Source organism: Gorilla gorilla, chromosome 19, assembly GCF_029281585.2.
Source record: "Gorilla gorilla gorilla isolate KB3781 chromosome 19, NHGRI_mGorGor1-v2.1_pri, whole genome shotgun sequence".
Classification (NCBI taxonomy): domain Eukaryota; kingdom Metazoa; phylum Chordata; class Mammalia; order Primates; family Hominidae; genus Gorilla; species Gorilla gorilla.
Window position 1 is genome coordinate 16,393,794 of NC_073243.2, and position 22,010 is coordinate 16,415,803.

Sequence of the window (22,010 nt, forward strand, 5' to 3'; positions counted from 1 at the left end):
TCCCCGGCTGCCCAGCACTTCCTTCTTCCTTTCCCTCACCTGCCAGACTCCTCATCTCTGAGGCAGTTCTGATCTCTTTGATCATGTTCACCTGCCTCAATTTCATGCACATGAGGGAAATTTTTCTGATTCCTTGTAGGCTTGAAACCCCTTTTTTAATTCTACTTTTTTTTTTTTTTTGATGGAGTCTTGCTCTGTCATCCAGGCTGGAGTGCAGTGGCACGATCTTGGCTCACTGCAATCTCCACCTCCCAGGTTCAAGCAATTCTCCTGCCTCAGCCTCCCAAGTAGCTGGGATTACAGGAATGCACCACCGAACCCGGCGAATTTTGTATTTTTAGCAGAGACGGGGTTTTGCCATGTTGGTCAGGCTGGTCTTGAACTCCTGACCTCAGGTGATCCACCCGCCTCGGCCTCCCAAAGTGCTGGGATTACAGGCGTGAGCCACCGCGTGCGGCCTATTTCTACTTTTTAGAGACTGGGTCTCGCTTTGTCGCCCAGGCTAGAGTGCAGTGACGTGATCTTTGCTTACTGCAGCCTCAAACTCCTGGGCTCAAGGGATCCTCCCACCTCAGCCTCCTGAGTAGCTGGGACTACAGATGCATACCACCACCCCCAGCTAATTTTTTAATTTTTCGTAGAGACAGGGTTTCTTAATAATAATGATATGACAATATTGATTCACTAATTGTAATAAATGTACTACAGTAATGTGATATGTTAATAACAAGGAAATGGGTTCAGGATACATGGGGGACTCTTGGTATTCGCTTCTCACTTTTTCTGTACATCTTTTTTTTTTCTTTGTTTCTCTTTTGAGGCAAAGTTTCACTCATGTCCCCCAGGCTGGATTGCAATGACACAGTCTCCTCTGACTGCAACCTCCACCTCTGGATTTATGTGATTCTCCTGCCTCAGCCTCCCAAGTAGTTGGGATTACAGGTGTGTGCCACCACATCTGGCTACTTTTTGTATTTTTAGTAAAGACGGGGTTTCACCATGTTGGCCAGGCTGGTTTCAAACTCCTGACCTCCGGTGATCCACCCACCTCAGGCTCCCAAAGTGCTGGGATTACAGGCAGGAGCCATTCGCTCGGCCTAGTTTTTCTGTACATCTAAAATCGTTCTAAAAAATAACGTTCATTAAAGCATAAAAAATGGGTGGCCGGTCGCGGTGACTCACGTCTGTAATCCCAGCACTTTGGGAGGCGGAGGTGGGTGGATCACGAGGTCAGGAGTTCGAGACCAACTTGGCCAACATGGTGAAATCCCATCTCTACTGAAAGTACAAAAAATTAGCCGGGCTTGGTGGCGCATGCCTGTAATCCCAGCTGCTCGGGAGGCTGAGGTGGAAGGATTGCTTGAGCTCAGGAGGTGGAGGCTGCAGTGAGCTGTGATTATGCTACTGCCTCCCAGCCTGAGTGACAGAATAAGACCCTGTCTCAAAAAAGCAAAAACAAAAAACAAAAAAACACCCCCCAAAAACCCATGAAAGATCAAAAAGCAACTGGAGAGAGGGAATAATAGCTAGCGGCTCAAAGTGTACCTTCTGTGAGGGTGGGAGCGGAGATGCTTCCCCCACCGCCCCAGCAGCAGGGTTATCTTCAGACAGCAGGACGTGCAGATGGGTGCAGACAGATCTCTTTGTGGGCCCAGGCAGGAAGCTGAGGGTTCACATCTGATGGTATCAATTTTTCCTCTGAGACAGGAGAGGTGGGCTACGTGCAATGAAACTGCGGGTTGTACGTGATGAAGACCTGAAGGTCCTCCAAGAGAAGTGCAGGAGGAACCTGACCAGCGCAAAAGAGCAGCTTCCTCTCCCAGCACAGATGACACAAGATAAAACTTCAGTTTTTGCAGGGGCAGCCCCAGGTGGATAGCACCAAGCAGCAGGGCCTTAGCCCAACAAGAGGCCTGAATTGAGCGCTTCATGGGGTTCAACTTTTTTTTTTTTTTTTTTTGAGACGATGGAGTCTTGCTCTGTCGCCCAGGCTGGAGTGCAGTGATGTGATCTGGGCTCACTGCAACCTCCACCTCCTAGGTTCAAGCGATTCTCCTGCCTCAGCCTCCCAAGTGGCTGGGATTACAGGCGCCCGCCACCACGCCCGGCTAATTTTTGTATTTTTGGTAGCGACGGGGTTTCGCCATGTTGGCCAGGCTGGTCTCGAACTCCTGACCTCAAGAGATCCGCCCGCCCAGGCCTCCCAAAGTGCTGGGATTACAGGTGTGAGCCACCGCGCCCGGCCTGGAGTTCCACTTTCTGACCAGAAGAGGGCGCCGGGATTCCACTTTTGTTCTTCACGCCCCACGTTTCTCTTTCCAAAGTTGCTAAGGTTTGGAGTCTAGGAATAAAAAGTTCCCTTCTGAGTCCGCCACAATGATGGCGGGAGGCGGTGGGAGGGTCGGCGATGGTTTTGTTCCTTTGCTTGTTCACCCCGGTGGGGAGCCAGGGAGCAGAGTGTGGGAACTGGGTGGAGATGTCTGCGGAACGGTCACCCGGACACGGGAACACGGCTCTGAACGTCGGGAGAGAAGCTGCAGCTGGAAAGAGACATTTGACCTTTAAGGGACTGTCGGAAGAAGAGGAGCCGATCAAAGGGGACAGAAAAGGAGTGAGTGGGGAGAGATGCCAAAGAGAGGAGCCCAGTTCCCGCCGGGCACGCGGTTCAGCCTGTAGTCCCAGCGCTTTGCCAGGCGAGGCGGGCGGAGTTCGAGATCAGCCTGGCCCACAAAATGAGACCCAACCCACCCCCATCTCTACAAAAATAAAATACAAAAATAAATTATCCGGGCGTGGTGGCGGGCACCTGTAGTCCCGGCTGCTCGGGGGGCTGAGGCAGGAGAATGGCGTGAACCCGGCAGGCGGAGCTTGCAGTGAGCTGAGATCGCGCCACTGCACTCCAGCCTGGGCGACAGAGCGAGACTCCGTCTCAAAAAAAAATTAAATAAATTAAGTAATTGAGAACGGAAGCTTTGCAGTCAGGGGAAACTTACTGAGACTGTTTTCTCATCTGAAAACGGGGCGACGGATAACAAGGACCGTGAAGAATCCCCCAACGCGGGCGCCCCAGCTCAGAGCCCGACCCTGGGAGGTTGGAGCCGAGGGAAGCGCCAGGAGCGGGGTCCGCAGCCTCGGCCCCTCCCGCGACCCCCACTTGCGGCGGGATTCAGGCGGCGGCGACCCCCGGGTCCCTCCCCTGGGGCGCCTCCCGACGCGTCCCGGCCCCGGTCTTAGCTCATAAATCTCCTTCACACAGAGGCCCATAAATCAGGGCCGGTGGAGGGACCCCCCAGCTCCCCGCCCCCGCCCCACTCCTGGAGAGGCAGGGGGCGCAGGAAGCCCCTGGGTTGGGGGCCGCGGCTTGTTAATTACAGGTCGCGGGGCCTGATTTATGGGGGGCGGGCCGCGTGCTGCGCGGGGGCTGGGCATGTCTGGGGGAGCCCGGACGGGTTCCAGGAGGCCTGAGGGGCTCCCAAGTTCTCAGGACCTTGTTGAAATGACAGTCTGGAGCGTAATCAACCGTAACATGTTCCTATGTAAATAAAATATACACGTAATAATACGCATGGCTAAGGCAATGGAGAGACTGTGTGCCCAGCTGTGCTAAACGCTGTATCAACTCACCAAATAGTTACTGAATGCCTATTGGGTGCCAGGAATCTTGCATGTATATATATTCTCTCCTGAACCTCCCCAGGCAGCTCTGAAAGTTAGTCCTTATGGTTCCCATTTTGTAGATGGAGAAATGAAAAGAGAAGTGATCGACTTGTCCAAGTTCCCTTGATTAATAAGTAGTGGGTTCAGGAATCATACACCTCGTCTCTGTCCTCCAAGCTTAACCTGCTTGGACTAGGTTATCCTACCACCTGCTTCCCTGTCTTCCTGCTCCACCCATGAGCTGTGTGACCTTGAGCAAGCGTCTTAGCCTCTCTGAGCCTCAGTTCTCCTCACTGATAAAAGAGCATTCTGCCCTATCTACCTCACAAGGAGTTAGGAGGATCCAATTTAAAGGGAGTTTATGAAAGTGCTTTAAAAATTCTCTCTAAAGTTCTATATGAGGCTGGGTGAGGTGGCTCACGCCTGTAGTCCCAGCACTTTGGGAGGCTGAGGCAGGCAGATCACTTGAGGTCAGGAGTTTGAGACCAGCCTGGGCAACATGGTGAAAACCCATCTCTACTAAAAATACAAAAATTAGCTGGGCATGGTGGCATACGCCTGTAGTCCCAGCTACTTGGGAGGCTGAGGCAGGAGAATCGCTTGAACCGGGGAGGTGGAGGTTGCAGTGACCGAGATCACGCCATTACAATCCAGCCTGGGGAAAAAAAAATTCTGCATGAAAGAGTATTAGGCCGGGCGCAGTGGCTCATGCCTGTAATCCCAGCACTTTGGGAGGCCGAGGTGGGAGGATCACGAGGTCAGGAGTTCGAGACCAGCTTGACCAACATGGTGAAACCCTGTCCCTACTAAAAATACAAAAATGAGCCAGGTGTGGTAGCGTATGCCTGTAATCCCAGTTACTCAGGAGGCTGAGGCAGGAGAATCACTTGAACCCGGGAGGCGGAGGTTGCAGTGAACCAGGATCTCGACACTGTACTCCAGCCTGGGCCACAGAGCAAGACACCGACTCAAAAAAAAAAAAAAAAAAAAAAAAGAGTACTAGTTTAAGGTGACTTTAGGTACTGTAATGGATAAATCCCCAAATCTCAGTGGCTTAAACATGAAGATTTATTTCCTGCTCATGGAATCATTCATGTGGTGTCTCTGGTCAGGCGGTATTCCTGGGCAGCTCTCCCCCAGCCATGATTGAGGGCCCCAGACTTCTTCCTCTTGTACCTCTGCCGTCTTCAGCTTGTGGCCCCCATGGCTGGCCTAGGGGACCTGAGGCCAAGAGGACCAGGCATGGAGGCTGCAGAGGTTCGGGTGGGAAGTTCGTATGGGTGGGACTGCAGGTGGCACGCATCAGTCCTGCTCACAGTCACCAGAGAACTCAGTCGACTGCAGGAAAGCCTGAGCTGCTGCATTCATTACGTCTTGTGAAGAACAGGTGACCTCAAAACCGACTGCTTTAAAACAACCATAAACATGTGTTAGTTCAGTGTCTGTGAGTCAGGGTTTTAGGAGCGACCTTCCTGGGTGGTTCCCTTCTCCTCTTGTTCATGATGGAGGATGCACGTGAGTCCTAGAGCTCCTGCAGCCCTTTCGCCACTATGAGGGAAGCCACCTTGAGAAAGAAAATATGGGTCAGGCACGGTGGCTCACGCCTGTAATCCCAGCACTTTGGGAGGCCGAGGTGGGTGGATCACAAGGTCAGGAGTTCGAGACCAGCCTGGCCAACATGGTAAAACCCCGTGTCTACTAAAAATACAAAAATTAGCCGGGTGTGGTGGCACATGCCTGTAATCCCAGCTACTTGGGAGGCTGAGGCAGGATAATTGCTTGAACTTGGGAGGCAGAAATTGCAGTGAGCTGAGATCTTGCCACCGCACTCCAGCCTGGGCGACAGAGTGAGACTCCGTCTCAGGGGGAAAAAAAAAAAGCAAGAAAGAAAATATGGAGAAAGGCCGGGCGCAGTGGCTCAAGCCTGTAATCCCAGCACTTTGGGAGGCCAAGGCGGGCAGATCACAAGGTCTGGAGATTGAGACCATCATGGCTAACATGGTGAAACCCCGTCTCTACTAAAAATATTTTTAAAAATTAGGCGGGTGTGGTGGCGGGCACCTGTAGTCCCAGCTACTTGGGAGGCTGAGGCAGGAGAATGCTGTGAACCCGGAAGGCGGAGCTTGCAGCGAGCCGAGATCGCGCCACTGCACTCCAGCCTGGGGGACAGAGTGAGACTCCGTCTCATAAAAAAAAAGAAAAGAAAATACAGAGAAGAGGTATGAAAGAATCACAGAAGAAGAGTTATAGACCAGGCGAAAGGATAATCAAATTCCTGTGGAAGTGTAAAGGGCCAAGAACACCCAACAGAATTCTGAAAATGCAAAACGAGACTGCAAGATTGCCCAGGCAGACACGCATTACCCAGAAATGGTTGGACGTGGCTTGGCAGATATGTGGCATTAGACATCACTGGAGGCAGGGTGAACAGGTCACCAAAGGGAGCTGGAAAGATTGGTAACTGGGTTCCAAGGATGACAATAATAATTAAAGCAATAATAACAGCAGCAATAGGAATGTAGTAATGGATGCCATTTATTGACACCTACACAGTGTTAGAAATATACTTTTTTTTTTTTTTTTTTGAGGCAGGGTCTCACTGTGACTCAGGCTGGAATGCAGTGGCTCAATCATGGCTCACTGAAGCCTCGACTTCTCGGGCTCTAGCTGGGATCACAGGCACGCACCACCATGCCCAGCTAATTTTTTTTTTTTTTTAGAGACGGGGTCTTGCTATGTTGCCCAGGCTGGTCTGAAACTCCTGGCCTGAAGCAATCCTCCTGCCTTGGCCTCCCAAAGTGCTGGGATGACAGGCAGGAGCCACCACACCCAACCAGAAGTCTACTGTTGGTTTCTCTCACTTTTTCCTCACACCAAACCCACAAGGGAAGTATTATCTTTTTTCGTTTTTGTTTTTTTTTTTTTTTGAGATGGAGTCTCTGTCACTCAGGCTGGAGTGCAGTGGTGCGATCTCGGCTCACTGCAACCTCTGCCTCCCAGGTTCAAGCAGGTAATGCCTGTCTGCCTCAGTCTCCCAAGTAGCTGGGATTACAGGTGCACGCCACCAGGCCCGGCTAATTTTTGTATTTTTAGTAGAGACGAGGTTTCACCTTGTTGGCCAGGCTGGTCTTGAACTCCTGACTTCAGGTGATCTGCCCTCCTCGGCCTCCCGAAGTGCTGGGATTACAGGCGTGAGCCACCGTGCCCGGCCTATAATTCTTCTCAAACAGATGAGAAAGCCCAACCTCAGGAGGGTAGCGAAGATCTCTTGAGCCCACACATGGCTCTCAGCCTCCTGGGCAGCAGGTAGGAACCCTGTTTTTCCTCCCAATAACAGAGCCCTTTCCTGAGAGTTCCTGGCCTTCAGCAGCCCTGGGCCCGGGAGGCAGAGCTCGCTGTCCACACCAAGCCAGCACCCACCTACCCACCACCACCCGCCCTCCCCACACAGCCCCGGACCTGGAATTCCTACTCCACACTGACTCTGGGCCAGAGCTAAGCCTGATGAGACCCCAGCTAACAGCACAGAGGCCTCTTTGTCATTTCTTTAACGAGAAGCCAATCGCCAGGTCATTAGTGGGTGGAGGTGATGAGCAGTTTGGTACTGGGGTGGGAGGGAGGAGAATGCTCTTGTTTATCTGGATGATTTACAGCTGCAGTGGCCAAGCTGGCTGGGGAAAGGAGCAGAGGGCAGGAAGAAGAGAAAGTTAATATTCACAGAGTTCCTTCTAGGAGCCAGGCCCTGTACTGACAGCGTAAAAACACGGTCTTTCATTTAATCCTACAACAAACCTGATGAAGCAGTACCATTGCATACCTCATTTTACAGACAAGGAAACGGAGGCTCAAACAAGTGAAGCATCAGCCAGGCGCGGGGGCTCACGCCTGTCATCCCAGCACTTTGGGAGGCTGAGGCAGGTGGATCACCTGAGGTCAGGAGTTTGAGACCAGCCTGCCCAACATGGTGAAACCCCGTCTCTACTAAAACTACAAAAATTAGCCAGGCACAGTGGCAAGCACCTATAATCCCAGCTACTTGGGAGGCTGAGGCGGGAGAATCACTTGAACCTGGAAGGTGGTGGTTGCAGTGAGCCGAGATCGCGCCACTGCACTCCAGCCTGGGTGACAGAGCAAGACTCCGCCTCAAAAAAAAAAAAAAAAAGAAGTGAAGCATCTTGGCCCAGGCTACGCAGCTCATACATGATAATCTTATTCCAGAGCCTACACAACACCCTGCTGTTCAGTGTTACAGGCAGGGCTGGGGTGAGTGCAGGTGAAGGACCAAGCAATATTCCAGATTAGAGCAAGAAAGAACAAGTTGTCGGCAGGTGCTGGATGGAGGGACGCTGCTCTGCGGGCTGGGAGTGGCAGCAGTGGAGAGGACCAAATGTGTGCATGAGCTTGTTGGAAAGAAACCCTGGGGTACTGAGTATGTTCTCCAGAAAAAGGATAATAATAACAGTAACTAATTATTAACTTTTTTTTTTTTTTGAGATGGGGTCTCGCTCTGTCACCCAGGCTGGACTGCAGTGGTGTAATCTCAGCTCACTGCAACCTCCGCCTCCCCAGTTCAAGAGATTCTCCTACCTCAGCCTCCCCAGCAGCTGACACTACAGGCGCCCGCCACCACACCCGGCTAATTTTTATATTTTTAGTAGAGAAGGGATTTCACCATATTGGTCAGGCTGGTCTCGAACTCCTGACCTCAGGTGATCTGCCCGCCTCGGCCTCCCACAGTGCTATTACAGGCATGAGCCACCGCACCCGGCCAATAACTTTTTTTTTTTTTTTTTTTGAGATGGAGTCTCGCTCTATCGCCCAGGCTGGAGTGCAGTGGCGCGATCTCGGCTCACTGCAAGCTCCACCTCCCGGGTTCACGCCATTCTCCTGCCTCAGCCTCCCGAGTAGCTGGGACGACAGGCGCCCACCAGCACGCCCGGCTAATTTTTTGTATGTTTAGTAGAGATGGGGTTTCACCGTGTTAGCCAGGATGGTCTCGATCTCCTGACCTCGTGATCCACCCGCCTCAGCCTCCCACAGTGCTGGGATTACAGGCGTGAGCCACCGCGCCCGGCTGATCATAACTAATTATTAAGTGCTCACAATGTGCCAGGTACCGTGCTAAGGGCTTTCTGTGCATGGCGTCATTTAATGCTCACAGCTCTCTTATGAGGCAGTTACCAATTCATTTTACAGATGAAGAAACAGAGTGAGGGCCAGAGAGGTTAAGTCACCTGCTGCACCTCTTGAAGTTGGGATTGGCTTGGGAGTCAGCGAGGTTGACCAAGATGACTGCTTACGCTCTACGCTGTGTTGTCAGGATTCTTGGTTGTAAACAACCAAATACAACTTGAGCAGAAAGAAGAGGCGGGTATTGGCTCTGAGGTAGCTCACAAAATCAACGGAAAAAAAGTCTGGGGGACGGTCACTCACGCCTGTAATCCCAGCACTTTGGGAGGCCAAGGCAGGCCAATCGCTTGAGGTCAGGAGTTCAAGACCAGCCTGGCCAACATGGTGAAACCCTGTCTCTAATAAAAATACAAAAAATTAGCCGGGCGTAGTGGCGGGTGCCTGTAATCCCAGCTACTCAGGAGGCTGAGGCAGGAGAATTGCTTGCCCAGGGACACGGAGGCTGCAGTGGGCTGAGATCGCACCACTGCACTGCGGCCTGCACAACAGAGTGAGACTCTGTCTCAAAAAGAAAAAAGAAAAGAGTCTGGGAAATTAAGGCTGGGAAACTCGTAAGAATTATAGGAAACTGGGCAGCTAGACCCACGGCCAAGCCAGGAACCTCCTCTAGATGCCAGTGTAGGACGTGGAGGGCCACAGGCCCCGCACTGGCACCGTGATTTCTCCACTGTTAACTGTTTGTTTCTTTGGGACATCACTCCAGATTCAAGTCAGGCAGCCAAGTGCCTGGACTCGCATCTGTCCCAGTTACCAGAAATCTCTGCCACCCAGAGCCCCACCATGGAGACTCCCTTCTCCCCAGATAGGAAGGCTGTTCAAATGCCACATAGCAAACAGTGATAACAAAAACATCCACCACGGCACACGCCTGCAGTCTCAGCTACTCAGGAGGCTGAGGCAGGAGAATCGCTTAAACCCGGGAGGTGGAGGTTGCAGTGAGCCGAGATTTCGCCACTGCACTCCAGCCTGGGAGACAGAACGAGACTCCACCTCAAAAAAAAAAAAAAAAAAATCACCGAAGTCGTGGGTGCCCTGGGTCTGAGGTGACCATATGCCACTGGCTTTCTTGTCCCCATGTCCATGGCTGGACCTTTGTAGAGAGAGTCTCTGAACTAAGGCTTCTGCTCTTAAAGGAGGATATGGAGATGACACCCCTTTTTGTCAACTGCTTTATCCCATTGGCACCCCCACATGTCAATTCTATTTTCCAAACAGGTGTTGACTCCGTGCCCTTCTCTCACCATTGCCTGCATAGCTCAGGTCCCCCCTTCCTCCAGGATCCTTGCTTCCTAAGTGGAATTTGTCTTAACATCCATTCTCCACACTGCTCAAAGAGCTCTAGCTGTAATTCAAATACGGCTGACATTCCTCAGCTTAATAACCTTTTGCAGTACCCAGCTGCCTACAGGGCGAAAAGCAAGCTTTTGGCACGACGCCTGGTGATCTCCAGCCTTATCTCCCGTCACTCCCTGGCCTCACATTTGGTGGTTTGGCAAAGTCACTTTCCTGTATTTTTCGCATCATCCTGTGACCGCTTACACTTCCAGGGCCTGGCACCTGCTGTTCCCTCTACCTCCTGTCTGCTTGGCAAACTGCTATTCATCCTTTGAAATCCAGTTCAGGGCCGGGCGCCGTGGCTCACGTCTGTAATCCCAGCACTTTGGGTAGCCGAGGCGGGCGGATCACTTAAGGCCGGGAGTTCGAGACCATCCTGGCCAACATGGTGAAACCCCGTCTCTGGTAAAAATACAAAAAATAGCTGGGCACGATGGAGGGTGCCTGTAATCCCACGTACTCGGGAGGCTGAGGCAGGAGAATCGCTTGAACCCGAGAGGTGGAGCTTGCAGTGAGCCAAGATTGCGACACTGCGTTGCGGTCCAGCCTGGGCGACAGAGCGAGACTCGGTCTCAAAAAAAAAAAAAATAAAATAAAGTTTTTGTTGAATGAGCGCATGAAGGGGCAGAGGCTGCAGTTGCGCCCCTACGTCTTCCACACTGGGCGTGTGGGTTGAAACGCCAGGGTCTCGCCTGGGAGAGGAGGCTCAGGGCTTCCCGGGACCCGCTCTCTGGAGGGCGTGGGGTCGAGGCCCCCGTGAGCGGCTCCCGGACTTTCTCTCCCGGGCGGGCGTTCTGTCCTCCCTCGGGGAGCGGCGCCGGAACTTCCGGAGGAAGAGCCGGAACTTTTGAACCCCAGGCCCCGCCCGGCGCTAATAGGCACCTACGCGGCCGCCGGCGGAACCGCCAGACCCTAAATCACGGCGCCCCGCCCCCGCCCGCCCCCCGCCCCCTCCCGCCCGGGCCGAGAACTCGCGCTCCCGGGCACGGGCAGGTGCCGCGGAAATGCCGGGCCCGCCGCTCGCTTTGAAGTCGGCCGCGCCCCGCAGCGCCCGGGAGTCCCGGGTTCCAGGAGGGGGCGCCTCTCCCGGGTCCTCGGGGTTCTTCGCGTGGGGCCGTTTCCTGACCTGCGCGGGGAAGGGCGGGAGCGGCCGGGAAACGCCACCGGGAAACGCGCGCTGCGTGGGCATTTTCTTTGCTTTTACTGACCTTTGTTTTCTGGTTTATTTTTTGTTGTTTTTGAGACGGAGTCTCGCTCTGTCCGCCGGGCTGGAGCGCAGTGGCGCATCTCGGCTCATTGCAACCTCCGCCTCCCGGGTTCAAGCGATTCTCCTGCCTCAGCCTCCCAAGTAGCTGGGACTACAGGCTCCCGCCACCACGTCCAGCTAATTGTTGTATTTTAGTAGAGACGGGGTTTCACCGTGTTGGCCAGGCTGGTCTTGAACTCCTGACCTCAAGTGATCCGCCCACCTCGGCCTCCCAAAGTGCTGGGATTACAGGCGTGAGCCACTGCGCCCGGCCTCTAGCTGCTTTATAATTCGACATATATTGCAGATTTGGGGGACATAGAACCTGGGAAATACAGATGTCCTTAGGATGCTTTCATCGTAGTGGGCAAGGCAGACGATCACAGAAGTAAATACATACCCTCTGCTTCCTAATGCCTTATTATTTTCTTTTATGGAGAAATTCACAGTTTGAAATAATGGGGTTATTGGCAATGCTCTTTTGGCGAGATGGATGTGAACCACACACCCATTCCAATGCCATAGGCCTTGGCATTTTAGAGGCATTTGGATTGTGACTGGGAATGAGTGGCCTTCAGGCGCTCCAAATAACTCAGCTGTGGATGCCGGAAATTCTACTGGGGGTCTTTCTTTGGGAATAAACATTATCTTTTTTCTGAGACCCTCTTTCAAATGCAAATCCCTGGGGGAAGAGGACAGAGGCTGCTCATTGAGTTCATAACCTGGCAGGGCTGTGTCACAAGATAGGGCTGCCCGAGGGCTCTGGACCCCAAAGATGCCCCTGATGTGGACCCAGGGCTGCAAAGGGATCTTCCCCTTCACTCTCTGCTGCTGACTCATCCCAGCTCTGCCTGCAGAAGGGGAGTCAAAGGGCAGTGGAGGGAGAGTCAGGCCCAACCAAAACCCGAACCCCAATTGCAGCCAGCCGCCCTCCATAGCTGAAAAAGCCGGAAGCTCTGGGTCAGCCTTACCTGCAGGGCCCTGCCCCTCCCATATGATTCCGGCCGGGACACTCATGCTTTTCCTCAATGACATCTCTGTGGGTGCCCACGGGAGTTGACAAGAACTTTCAAGGTTTTGTTGTTGTTTTTCTGAGACGGAGTCTCGTTCTGTCTCCCAGGCTAGAGTGCAGTGGTGCGATCTCGGCTCACTGCAACCTCCAGCTCCTGGGCTCAAGCCATTCTCCTGCCTCAGCCTCCCGAGTAGCTGGGATTACAGGCGCCTGCCACCACGCCCGGCTAATTTTTGTGTTTTTAGTAGACGGGGTTTTATATACTCTGTTGGCCAGGCTGGTCTCGAACTCCTGAACTCAGGTGATCCGCCCGCCTCGGCCTCCCAAACTGCTGGGATGACAGGCGTGAGCCCCAGTGCCCGGCCCTCTGCCTCTTTTTTATTCCTATCAGCTCTCCTGCTAGAAGCCAAACTTAGCACCTTATCTGGGAGTGGGGAGGAAGAATGTGGAACCCAGACACCCCACAGCGGCCCCAGAGCTAGGCAGGGCAAGGTCCCCGGGGCAGCGTGGCCGGGCTGCCCGTCTGGTCCCCGCTTACAAGAACCTGCAAGCTTCCCTCCTTGCTTTCCTTCTTCCCCTCGGTTCCTCCCCCGCGACCTACCTGGAGGCCGATAATAAAGCAGGAGGAGGGAGATGGATGGACGGGAGGGCGGGGCGCCGCGTGGTGCCATAAAGCCCAGCTGGAAGGGGCCTGTCTCGGGAGTGTCCAGCCCCAGGAGCCGGGGACCGTCCGCGTCGCGAGCCAGGCCGGGGCAGTGGGCAGAGGGCAGAGGGCAGACGGCAGAGGGCCGGGGCTGGGGCAGAGGGCGAGTGCCCGGGAAGGCCATGCTGCGGGGCGCGCCAGGACTAGGCCTCACGGCGCGGAAGGGGGCCGAGGGCTCTGCGGAGGACTTGGGGGGCCCCTGCCCCGAGCCCGGGGGGGATTCGGGGGTGCTGGGGGCGAACGGCGCTTCCTGCAGCCGGGGCGAGGCGGAGGAGCCGGCGGGCAGGAGGCGCGCGCGGCCGGTGCGGTCCAAGGCGCGGCGCATGGCCGCCAACGTGCGGGAGCGCAAGCGCATCCTGGACTACAACGAGGCCTTCAACGCGCTGCGCCGGGCGCTGCGGCACGACCTGGGCGGCAAGAGGCTCTCCAAGATCGCCACGCTGCGCAGGGCCATCCACCGCATCGCCGCGCTCTCCCTGGTCCTGCGCGCCAGCCCCGCGCCCCGCGGGCCCTGCGGACACCTGGAGTGCCACGGCCCGGCCGCGCGCGGGGACACTGGGGACACAGGCGCCAGCCCCCCGCCGCCTGCAGGGCCCAGCCTCGCGCGCCCAGACGCCGCCCGCCCCTCGGTGCCGTCCGCGCCCCGCTGCGCCTCGTGTCCCCGGCAAGCGCCCCTGGCACGGCCCAGTGCGGTAGCCGAGGGGCCGGGCCTAGCCCAGGCCTCCGGGGGAAGCTGGCGCCGCTGTCCGGGGGCTTCCTCTGCCGGGCCGCCTCCCTGGCCGCGGGGCTACCTGCGATCCGCCCCCGGGATGGGCCATCCGCGCTCCTGACCGGCCTCGAGGCACCGGCTGGGCTGCAGGGAGGCCGGGCTGGCAGCTGGACTATATAAAACCCGGGACTGCAAAGGCGTCTTGGACAGAGCAGAACTGGACCGGTTGAGACCTGGCGTGGAGGAGAAGGAGCTCGCCAGAGAGAAGGAGCTCCGGGACCCGGGGTTGCGCCCCCACATCCCAGCCTGGGGCAGAGAGAAGGAGCTCCGGGGCCTGGCGCTGCGCCCCCACATCCCAGCCTAGGGAGGCAGTTGCCAGAAAGGCCCAGGATCCTGAACTCATCTTGGACTCGAACTCGTCTTGGAATGCCGCCTTCGCACTCCTGCGCCTCCGAGCCCTGTGTGTTCTCGATGCTTTTAGGAGAGTGAAGGCTTTGAGGCAGGAGGTGTGGGTGCGTGGGAATGCGGGTGGGGCCTGCTGTGGTCTCGTGGGCACATGAGTGCGGAGTCCCCTTCCCTGCCTGCGCTGCTGCCCAAGCCTGATCCGGGAGAGGCAGGATCCGGGAGAGGCAGGCAGGGGCAGCAGCCAAATAAAAGGAAAAACTAATTTCTGTCCGATACCACGACTCCAGTGGGCCCCGTGGCCCAGGGTGGCAGGAACGCCTGAGGGCTGGGGGCTCTCCTTGGAATGCTGGGCGGGGCCTAAGGCCCACAGGTAGGCGCCTGGGGTAACTCATTCATGGCAAGACCCCAGGTGTGGCTGAGCACTGTGGGAGCCCAAGGGGAGGAAAGAGACATCCAGAGACCCCTCCTCCCTGAGTCCCCTGGGGTGGAAGAGGATATGATCAGGAGAGGGGTCACGGGGCCTGGGAGGCTAAGGATGTGGTCAGCCCCGTCTCTGGACCTCCCTGCAGAGCTGCCTGGAAGCAGCCACAGGGAAGGGGGACTCTGGCCAGGTCTCAGGGAAGGAGGCCAAGGGCAGGGCTAGGATTGGGGGCCGGTAAGTCCTGCGTGCATGTACTCCGAGCGACAGGCAGGAAGAGCTCCCAGGGAACCGTGGGCCAAGGCCCCCATAATGAGGGGCCGACTTGGAACCCAGGAAGGATTCTGGGGAGGGGGTTGAGTGAGGGCAGAGGGGCCTCAGGCCAAGCCTGCTGAGCTAGTGAGAGACACAGCCAGCTGCCTCGAGAGTTTTGTCCAGAGAGCTGCCCTGCGTCTGAGATGAGCTGGTGTCTGGCCCGGCTCAGGCTAAGGGTCTAATGTTGCAGGGGCTGCCTGCTGGGCCAGAGCCCAGAGGTGCTGGGGGAGCGCTGGGCTCTTGCCAACAGGAGAGGGAAGCGTTCCCCACAGCTAGCTCAGAGTGCGGATCCCACAGAAGCTAGAGAAACGCCATTAGGCATAAACCCAGGGAGAGTTTCCCAGAGCACGTGGGGTAAGGCTCACCTCTACAGTTAAAAGTGCCTCTGCTGTCTGCAAACCCCAGCCCTGGATGGCACGCTGAGCATCCTGTCCCCAGCCACAGCCCTTAGGGTTCCCAATTGCACAGGGAGGCTGTGACACAGACCACGGGAAGGCTTTGACTCTATTCAGAGCGGACGTGGGGTCTAGCCAGGAGCAGCAACGCATGAGATGCTGGCCCCAGCCCTGCCCGCCAAGCCCCACAGTGCCACGGGCTGCCAGTGAGAAGGAAAGAGCCAGGCCTGCCCTGGTCCAGCCCCTGCTCAGCCGCCTCTCTCAGCCTCTAGTTCCTCCCCTCTGACATGAATAATGATTCCAGGATGGCTGTGAGGATTGTAAGTGGTTCGTAATGGACCGTTTCTGGCAAACAGAAGGTGTTCACAAGCTGTCACTGTTTGTGTACTATTAGGATCTTATGAGAAACCAGCTTGGAGAAGGCTGTAGCCATGTTTCAGCCTCAGGTATTTATCCTCTGGAAACACAATATAAGGACCAGCAAGTCCTACTTTGCTAAATTCCAGAACTGAAAGAAATAAGGGGGCTGGGTGTGGTGGCTCGCGCCTGTCATCTCAGCACTGTGGGAGGCCCAGAGGCAGATGGATCACCTGAGGTCAGGAGTTCAAGACCAGCCTGGCTAACATGGTGAAACCCCATCTCTACTAAAAATACAAAAATTAGCTGGGTGTGGTAGCGCATGCACCTGTAATCCCAGCTACTCGGGAGGAGGAGGCATAAGAATTGCTTGAGCCCAGGAGGCAGAGGTTGCAGTGAGCCGAGATCGCGCCACTGCACTCCAGCCTGGCCAAAAGAGCGAGATTCTCTCAAAAAAAAAAAAAAAAAGAAAGAAAGAAAAAGAAAGAAAGGTTCTTCTCCCCCATCCTGTCACACACTCAGCCTGGAAATAGCAAGGACACCCCTGCAGGCAGAATCCTGATGCGGCAGCCCCATGAGTTCAGTGGGAGGGATGTCACAGTTCTGGACTTCCAGCTCCTCACTGACCAGCTGAGTGATCTTGGGCCAATCACCTGGCGGCTTTGAGCCTCGGTGTTCCCATCTGTATAATGGGCTAGAATAAGTACTTACATCATAGGCTGTTTTGGAGAGTAAATGGGAGGATGCATTTAAAGCACTAGCATAGTGCTTGGCCCACATAAACGCTGACTGAGCGGAGGCTGTTCAGACATATTCAGTTCACAAGGTTGTTACAAGGAGAGAATGCATGGGAAGCTGTTTTATCAACTGTAAAGTCCGGGACACATTGGCTGCTATCATGGTTTTTCCAGGGCTGTGTGTTTGGGTGCTGTATGTTTGCCTAGGATTCTGAGTTTGTGATATGTACATATTTTGTGTGTGCTTACATAGATGTGTGGCTGCGTGGATATTTGTGTGGATATCTATATATGTATCAACCTAACAGGTGCTTCCTCATCTCTCGGATGCCGCAGGGGATCCTGGGCCTGAGTAGCCTCAGTTACGTGCTGTTGAGGTTTTCTGGAACCCTTGCTTGATTTTTCTGTCTGCTTCCCAAGATCGTATCCATTCTCCAAGATGACTTATATGTGGTGAAGAAAAGATTTTATGATTATTAAAAATGGTGGTTTCCACTGAGATCACATGGGTTTGCCCAAATATTGTTTAAAAGGCACAATGATAGGCATGAAATGCATAGAGAAAGGAAAATGCCAGGAAGGAAAGACGTACATGTAAGACAGAGCCGCCAAGCCATGGCTCACTGTAGCCTTGACCTCCTGGGCTCAGGTGATCCTCCCACCTCAGCCTTCCTAGTAGCTGAGAATACAGGCGTGTGCCACCATGCCGGCTAATTTTTGTATTTTTTGTAAAGATGGGGTTTTGCCATGTTGCCCAGCTGGTCTCAAATACCTGGGGCTCAAGTGATCCTCCTGCATTAGCCTCCCAAAGTGCTGGCATTACAGGTATGAGGGGCCTGGCCTTAATTTTCTTTCTTTTTTTCTTTCTTTTTTTTTTTTTTTTTGAGATGGAGTCTCGCTCTGTCGCCCAGGCTGGAGTGCAGTGGCGTGATCTTGGCTCACTGCAAGCTCTGCCTCCCAGGTTCACGCCATTCTCCTGCCTCAGCCTCCCGAGTAGCTGGGACTACAGGTGCCCGCCACCACGCCCGGCTACTTTTTTTCATATTTTTAGTAGAGACGGGGTTTCACTGTGTTAGCCAGGATGGTCTCCCGGCCTCGTGATCCGCCCGCCTCAGCCTCCCAAAGTGCTGGGATTACAGGCATGAGCCACTGCGCCCGGCCTAATTTTCATTAGAGTCTTCATCATTGTTATTTTAAAAGGTGAAAAATTAGGCCCAGCCAACATGGCGAAACCCTGTCTCCACTAAACAAACACAAATTAGCCAGGCATGGTGGCAGGAGCCTGTAATCCCAGCTACTTGGGAGGAGGCTGAGGCAGGAGAATCACTTGAAACCCAGAAGGCGGAGGTTGCAGTGAGCCGAGATAGCACCACTGCACTCCAGCCTGGGCAACAGAGTGAGATTTGGTGTCAAAAAAAAAAAAAAGTGAAAGATTAGTCTCCTTAGGAAAACTCCCAAGAGGAGTAGGGATGTGTTTTGAGCAAGGACAGAAAGGAGACGCATCCCCAGTGGGTTCCTTCAAGTGGACCCGCCTCCCTGGATGTGAAATTCTGGGGTGCTTGCTGATGGGCGCATGATTACGTCAATGTTTATCACACTTTACATAAGTACGTGCGTGTGTGTGTGAATGAGTGTGCGAGTGTGAGTGTGGGTGTGTGAATGTGTGTGGGTGACTGTGTGAGTGAGGGTGTGTGAATGTGTGTGGGGGTAAGAGTGTGTGAGTGTGAGTGTGTGAATGAGTGTGCGAGTGTGAGTGTCGGTGTGTGAATGTGTGTGGGGGTGACTGTGAGTGTGTGTGTGAGAGCGTGTGAATGTGTGTGGGGGTGAGAGTGTGTGAGTGTGTGAATGAGTGTGCGAGTGTGTGTTGGTGTGTGAATGTGTGGGGGTGACTGTGAGTGTGTGTGAGGGCGTGTGAATGTGTGTGGGGGTGAGAGTGTGTGAGTGTGTGAATGAGTGTGCGAGTGAGTGTGGGTGTGTGAATGTGTGTGGGGTGACTGTGTGAGGGCGTGTGAATGTGTGGGGGTGAGAGAGTATGTAGGGGTGTGTGAATGAGTGTGCGAGTGTGAATGTGTGGGGGTTGTGTATGTGTGTCAGAGTGCATGTGTGTGAATCAGTGCGAGTGTGTGTGTGCGAGATTGAAGGTGTGTGAATGGGGGTGAGAGTGAATGTGAATGAGTGTGCGATTGTGTGTGTGCGAGATTGAAGGTGTGTGAATGGGGGTGAGAGTGTGAATGTGTGTCTCAGTGTGTGTGTGTGAATGTGTATGTGTGAGGGTGTGTGAATATGAGAGGGTGAGTGTGAGAGAGTGTGTGAGTGTGTCAGAGAGTGTGTGAGTGTGTGAGTGTGAATGTGTGAGAGTGTGTGAGAGAGTGTGTGTGTGTACACAGACGTCAGGAGGCTACTCTCACTCCTGGAGCAGAACTCCTGAACGGGGCCCAGGAAGGCTTCAGTGAGAAGAGGAATTGGCTTAATTGCACCTTCCCTGTCAGCCCCGTAGGGTTTCCTGACACGCAGTGAGACGCCGAGGATGAAAGGGCTGTGGGACATAGATATGAGGAGGATGTTTCTCCTTCCCTTCGGCTTCGGCTTGAACTTGCTTATGCTTCTGAGGTTTCTTCCCTGCCCCACCTCACCCCAAAGGACCCCTCATGGGCAGGTCCGCTCCCCCGCACTGTTCACATCCCTGTCCTCTCTCAGCATCCCTCGCATGTAGGGTGCACAAAGGTTGGGGTCACCGCCGGGAGCCCAAATCCGCGGCTGCCTCCCTCGGGCTCCCTCCACTCTGGTCATTCCCCTCATCACTACCTGCCACTAGGTGGCGCCGAGACTCCAGCATCCCACACAGGCGGAGCAAACGTGGGTCCCTAATTCCCCCCACCCCAGCCCGCCCAGGCAACCTCGTGCCAGGGACTACTCTGGGGACTTCTTAGTTTTTTCTTTCCTCCTTTTATTCCATCAAAAATTTAACACATAGCCAGGTGCGGTGGCTCACGCCTGTTATCCCAGCACTTTGGGAGGCCGAGGTGGGCGGATCACCTGAGGTCAGGAGTTCAAGACTAGCCTGGCCAACATGGCGAAACCCTGTCTCTACTAAAAATACAAAAATTAGCCGGACGTGGTGGTGGATGCCTGTAGTCCCAGCTACTCGGGAGGCTGAGGTAGGAGAATCGCTTGAACCCGGGAGGCAGAGGTTGCAGCAAGGCCTAGAGCCAAGATCACACCACTGCACTCCAGCCTGGGCAACAGAGCAAGACTCTATCTCAAAAAAAAAAAAAAAAAAAAAAAAAGAGAGAGAGAGGGGTCTTGTTCTGTTGCTGAGGCTGGAGTGCAGTGGCGTGATCATGGCTCACTGCAACCTCCGCCTGCCAGGTTCAAGCGATTCTCCTGCCTCAGCCTCCCAAGTAGCTGGGATTACAGGTGCGTGCCACCACACCTGGCAATTTTTTTTGTATTTTTAATAGAGAGGGCATTTCACTGTGTTGACCAGGGTGATCTCGATTTCCTGGCCTCGTGATCTGCCTGCCTCGGCCTCCCAAAGTGCTGGGATTACAGGCGTGAGCCACCGTGCCCAGCCTGAAACCCCAATTTTTATATGAAATGAATTTTTAAAATCATGTGTTGAGGCCGGGCGCGGTGGCTCATGCCTGTAATCCCAGCACTTTGGGAGGCAGAGGCGGGTGAATCATCTGAGTTCAGGAGTTTGAGACCAGCCTGGCCAACATGGTAAAACCCCATCTCTACTAAAAATACAAAACATAGCCAGGCGTGGTGGCACATGCCTGTAATCCCAGATACTTGGGAGGCTGAGACCGGAGAATCGCTTGAACCTGGGAGGCAGAGGTTGCAGTGAGCCGAGATCGCACCACTGCACTCCAGCTTGGTGACAGAGCGAGATTCTGTCTCAAAAAAAATTTTTTTTTAATTTTCTACTAGGCACATTTTTAGAACGTAAAAATAAACAGATGAAATCAATAATGTTGATTTTAATAACGTTTTATTTATCCCAATATGTCCAAAATATTATCCCTTCAATATATAATCAATAAAAAGTATTAATGAGATATTTTCCATTCTTTTTGTGTTTGGACCCAGTCTTCGACGTCTTGTGTGTATTTTACATCTCAACTTGGATGAGTCACATTTCAAGGGCTCAGAAGCCACGTGTGGCTAGGGGCTACCGAATTGGGCTGGGTAGCTGTCGTCCCTCCACCCAGGGGTGAGCTCGTAGGCTGTACCATGGCATTCTGCCCAACTGGATACCGGCTTGGAGCCTAAGGGGTCTCAGGGACCCACCTAGCCACCCTGTGAAGGAGCTTTCCTGTTATACAGGATTATCGTATTTCTGGACGCTCATAAGCAGGGGAGCCCAGCTCGCTCCCAGGCCCCACACCTGGCCTCCCTGAGGACCGAGAGGAGGATGAGGCGGCTCCCCAAGGTCTTCATTTTGCAAATAACAATGGATTTCCTTTATTGAGCACAATTCTCTTTTTTTTTTTTTTTTTTGAGAGGAGTCTCACTCTGTCACCCAGGCTGGAGTGTAGTGGCGTGATCTCCACTCACTGCAACCTCTGCCTCCTGGGTTCAAGCAATTCTTCTGCCTCAGCCTCCTGAGTAGCTGGGATTACAGGCACGTGCCACCACACCCAGCTAATTTTTGTATTTCTAGTAGAGACGGGGTTTCACCACATTGGCCAGGATGGTCTTAATCTCCTGACCTCGTGATCTGCCCGCCTTGGCCTCCCAAAGTGCTGGGATTACAGGCATGAGCCACCGTGCCCAGCCTGAGCAAAATTCTTAATTTAATATAGTCAAATTTATGAAACCTGCAAAGTTCTCCCAAAGCCACAAACATTGTTTTTTGTTTGTTTGTTTGTTTTTAGTTGGACTCTCATTCTGTCACCCAGGCTGGAGTGCAGTGGTGCAACCTTGGCTCACTGCAACTTTCGCTTCTTCCCAGGTTCAAGTGATTCTCCTGCCTCAGTCTCCAAAGTAGCTGTGGTTACAGGCACCCACCACCACGCTAATTTTTGTATTTTTAGTAGAGACAGGGTTTTGCCATGATGGCCAGGCTGGTCTCGAACTCCTGACCTCAAGTGATCCACCTGCCTCAGCCTCCCAAAGTGCTGGGATTACAGGCATGAGTCACCGTGCCCGGCTGAATTTTCAAATCTTATTCGTTTCCAGGTGTCCTTTCAGCCCCATATCTCCCACTGAGCTGAGTGGCAGGATCTCGGTTCACTGCAGCCTTGACCTCCCAGGCTCAAGCGATTCTCCTACCTCAGCCTCCCAAGTAGCTGGGATTACAGGCATGTACCACCACACCCATATAATTTTTGTATTTTTTGTAGAGATGGGATTTTGCCATGTTGCCCAGGCTGGTGTCAAACTCCTGGGCTAAAGCAGTCCTTCTGCCTCGGCCTCCCAAAGTGCTGGGTATATGGGCATGAGCCATGGCATCCCACCTGATCGCAGGATTTTAAACTATTTCATACAACCACTTTCAAACCACACACACACATCCGTGGTGGCTC

General features: G+C 54.0%; 1 protein-coding gene across 1 annotated transcript; it reads left to right on the plus strand.

The window, feature by feature from the left end:
• Positions 1–12,976: 12,976 nt before the first annotated feature.
• Positions 12,977–14,519, plus strand: BHLHA9 (basic helix-loop-helix family member a9). The gene has a single exon (XM_055367094.2). It carries the CDS (start codon positions 13,074–13,076, stop codon positions 13,971–13,973), a length of 900 nt encoding a protein of 299 aa, XP_055223069.2. The 5' UTR covers positions 12,977–13,073; the 3' UTR covers positions 13,974–14,519.
• The last annotated feature ends 7,491 nt before the right edge of the window (positions 14,520–22,010 follow it).

Coding starts and splice junctions, on each gene's coding strand:
- BHLHA9 (XM_055367094.2), top strand. CDS start 13,074: ATGGATGGACGGGAGGGCGGGGCGCCGCGTGGTGCCATAAAGCCCAGC.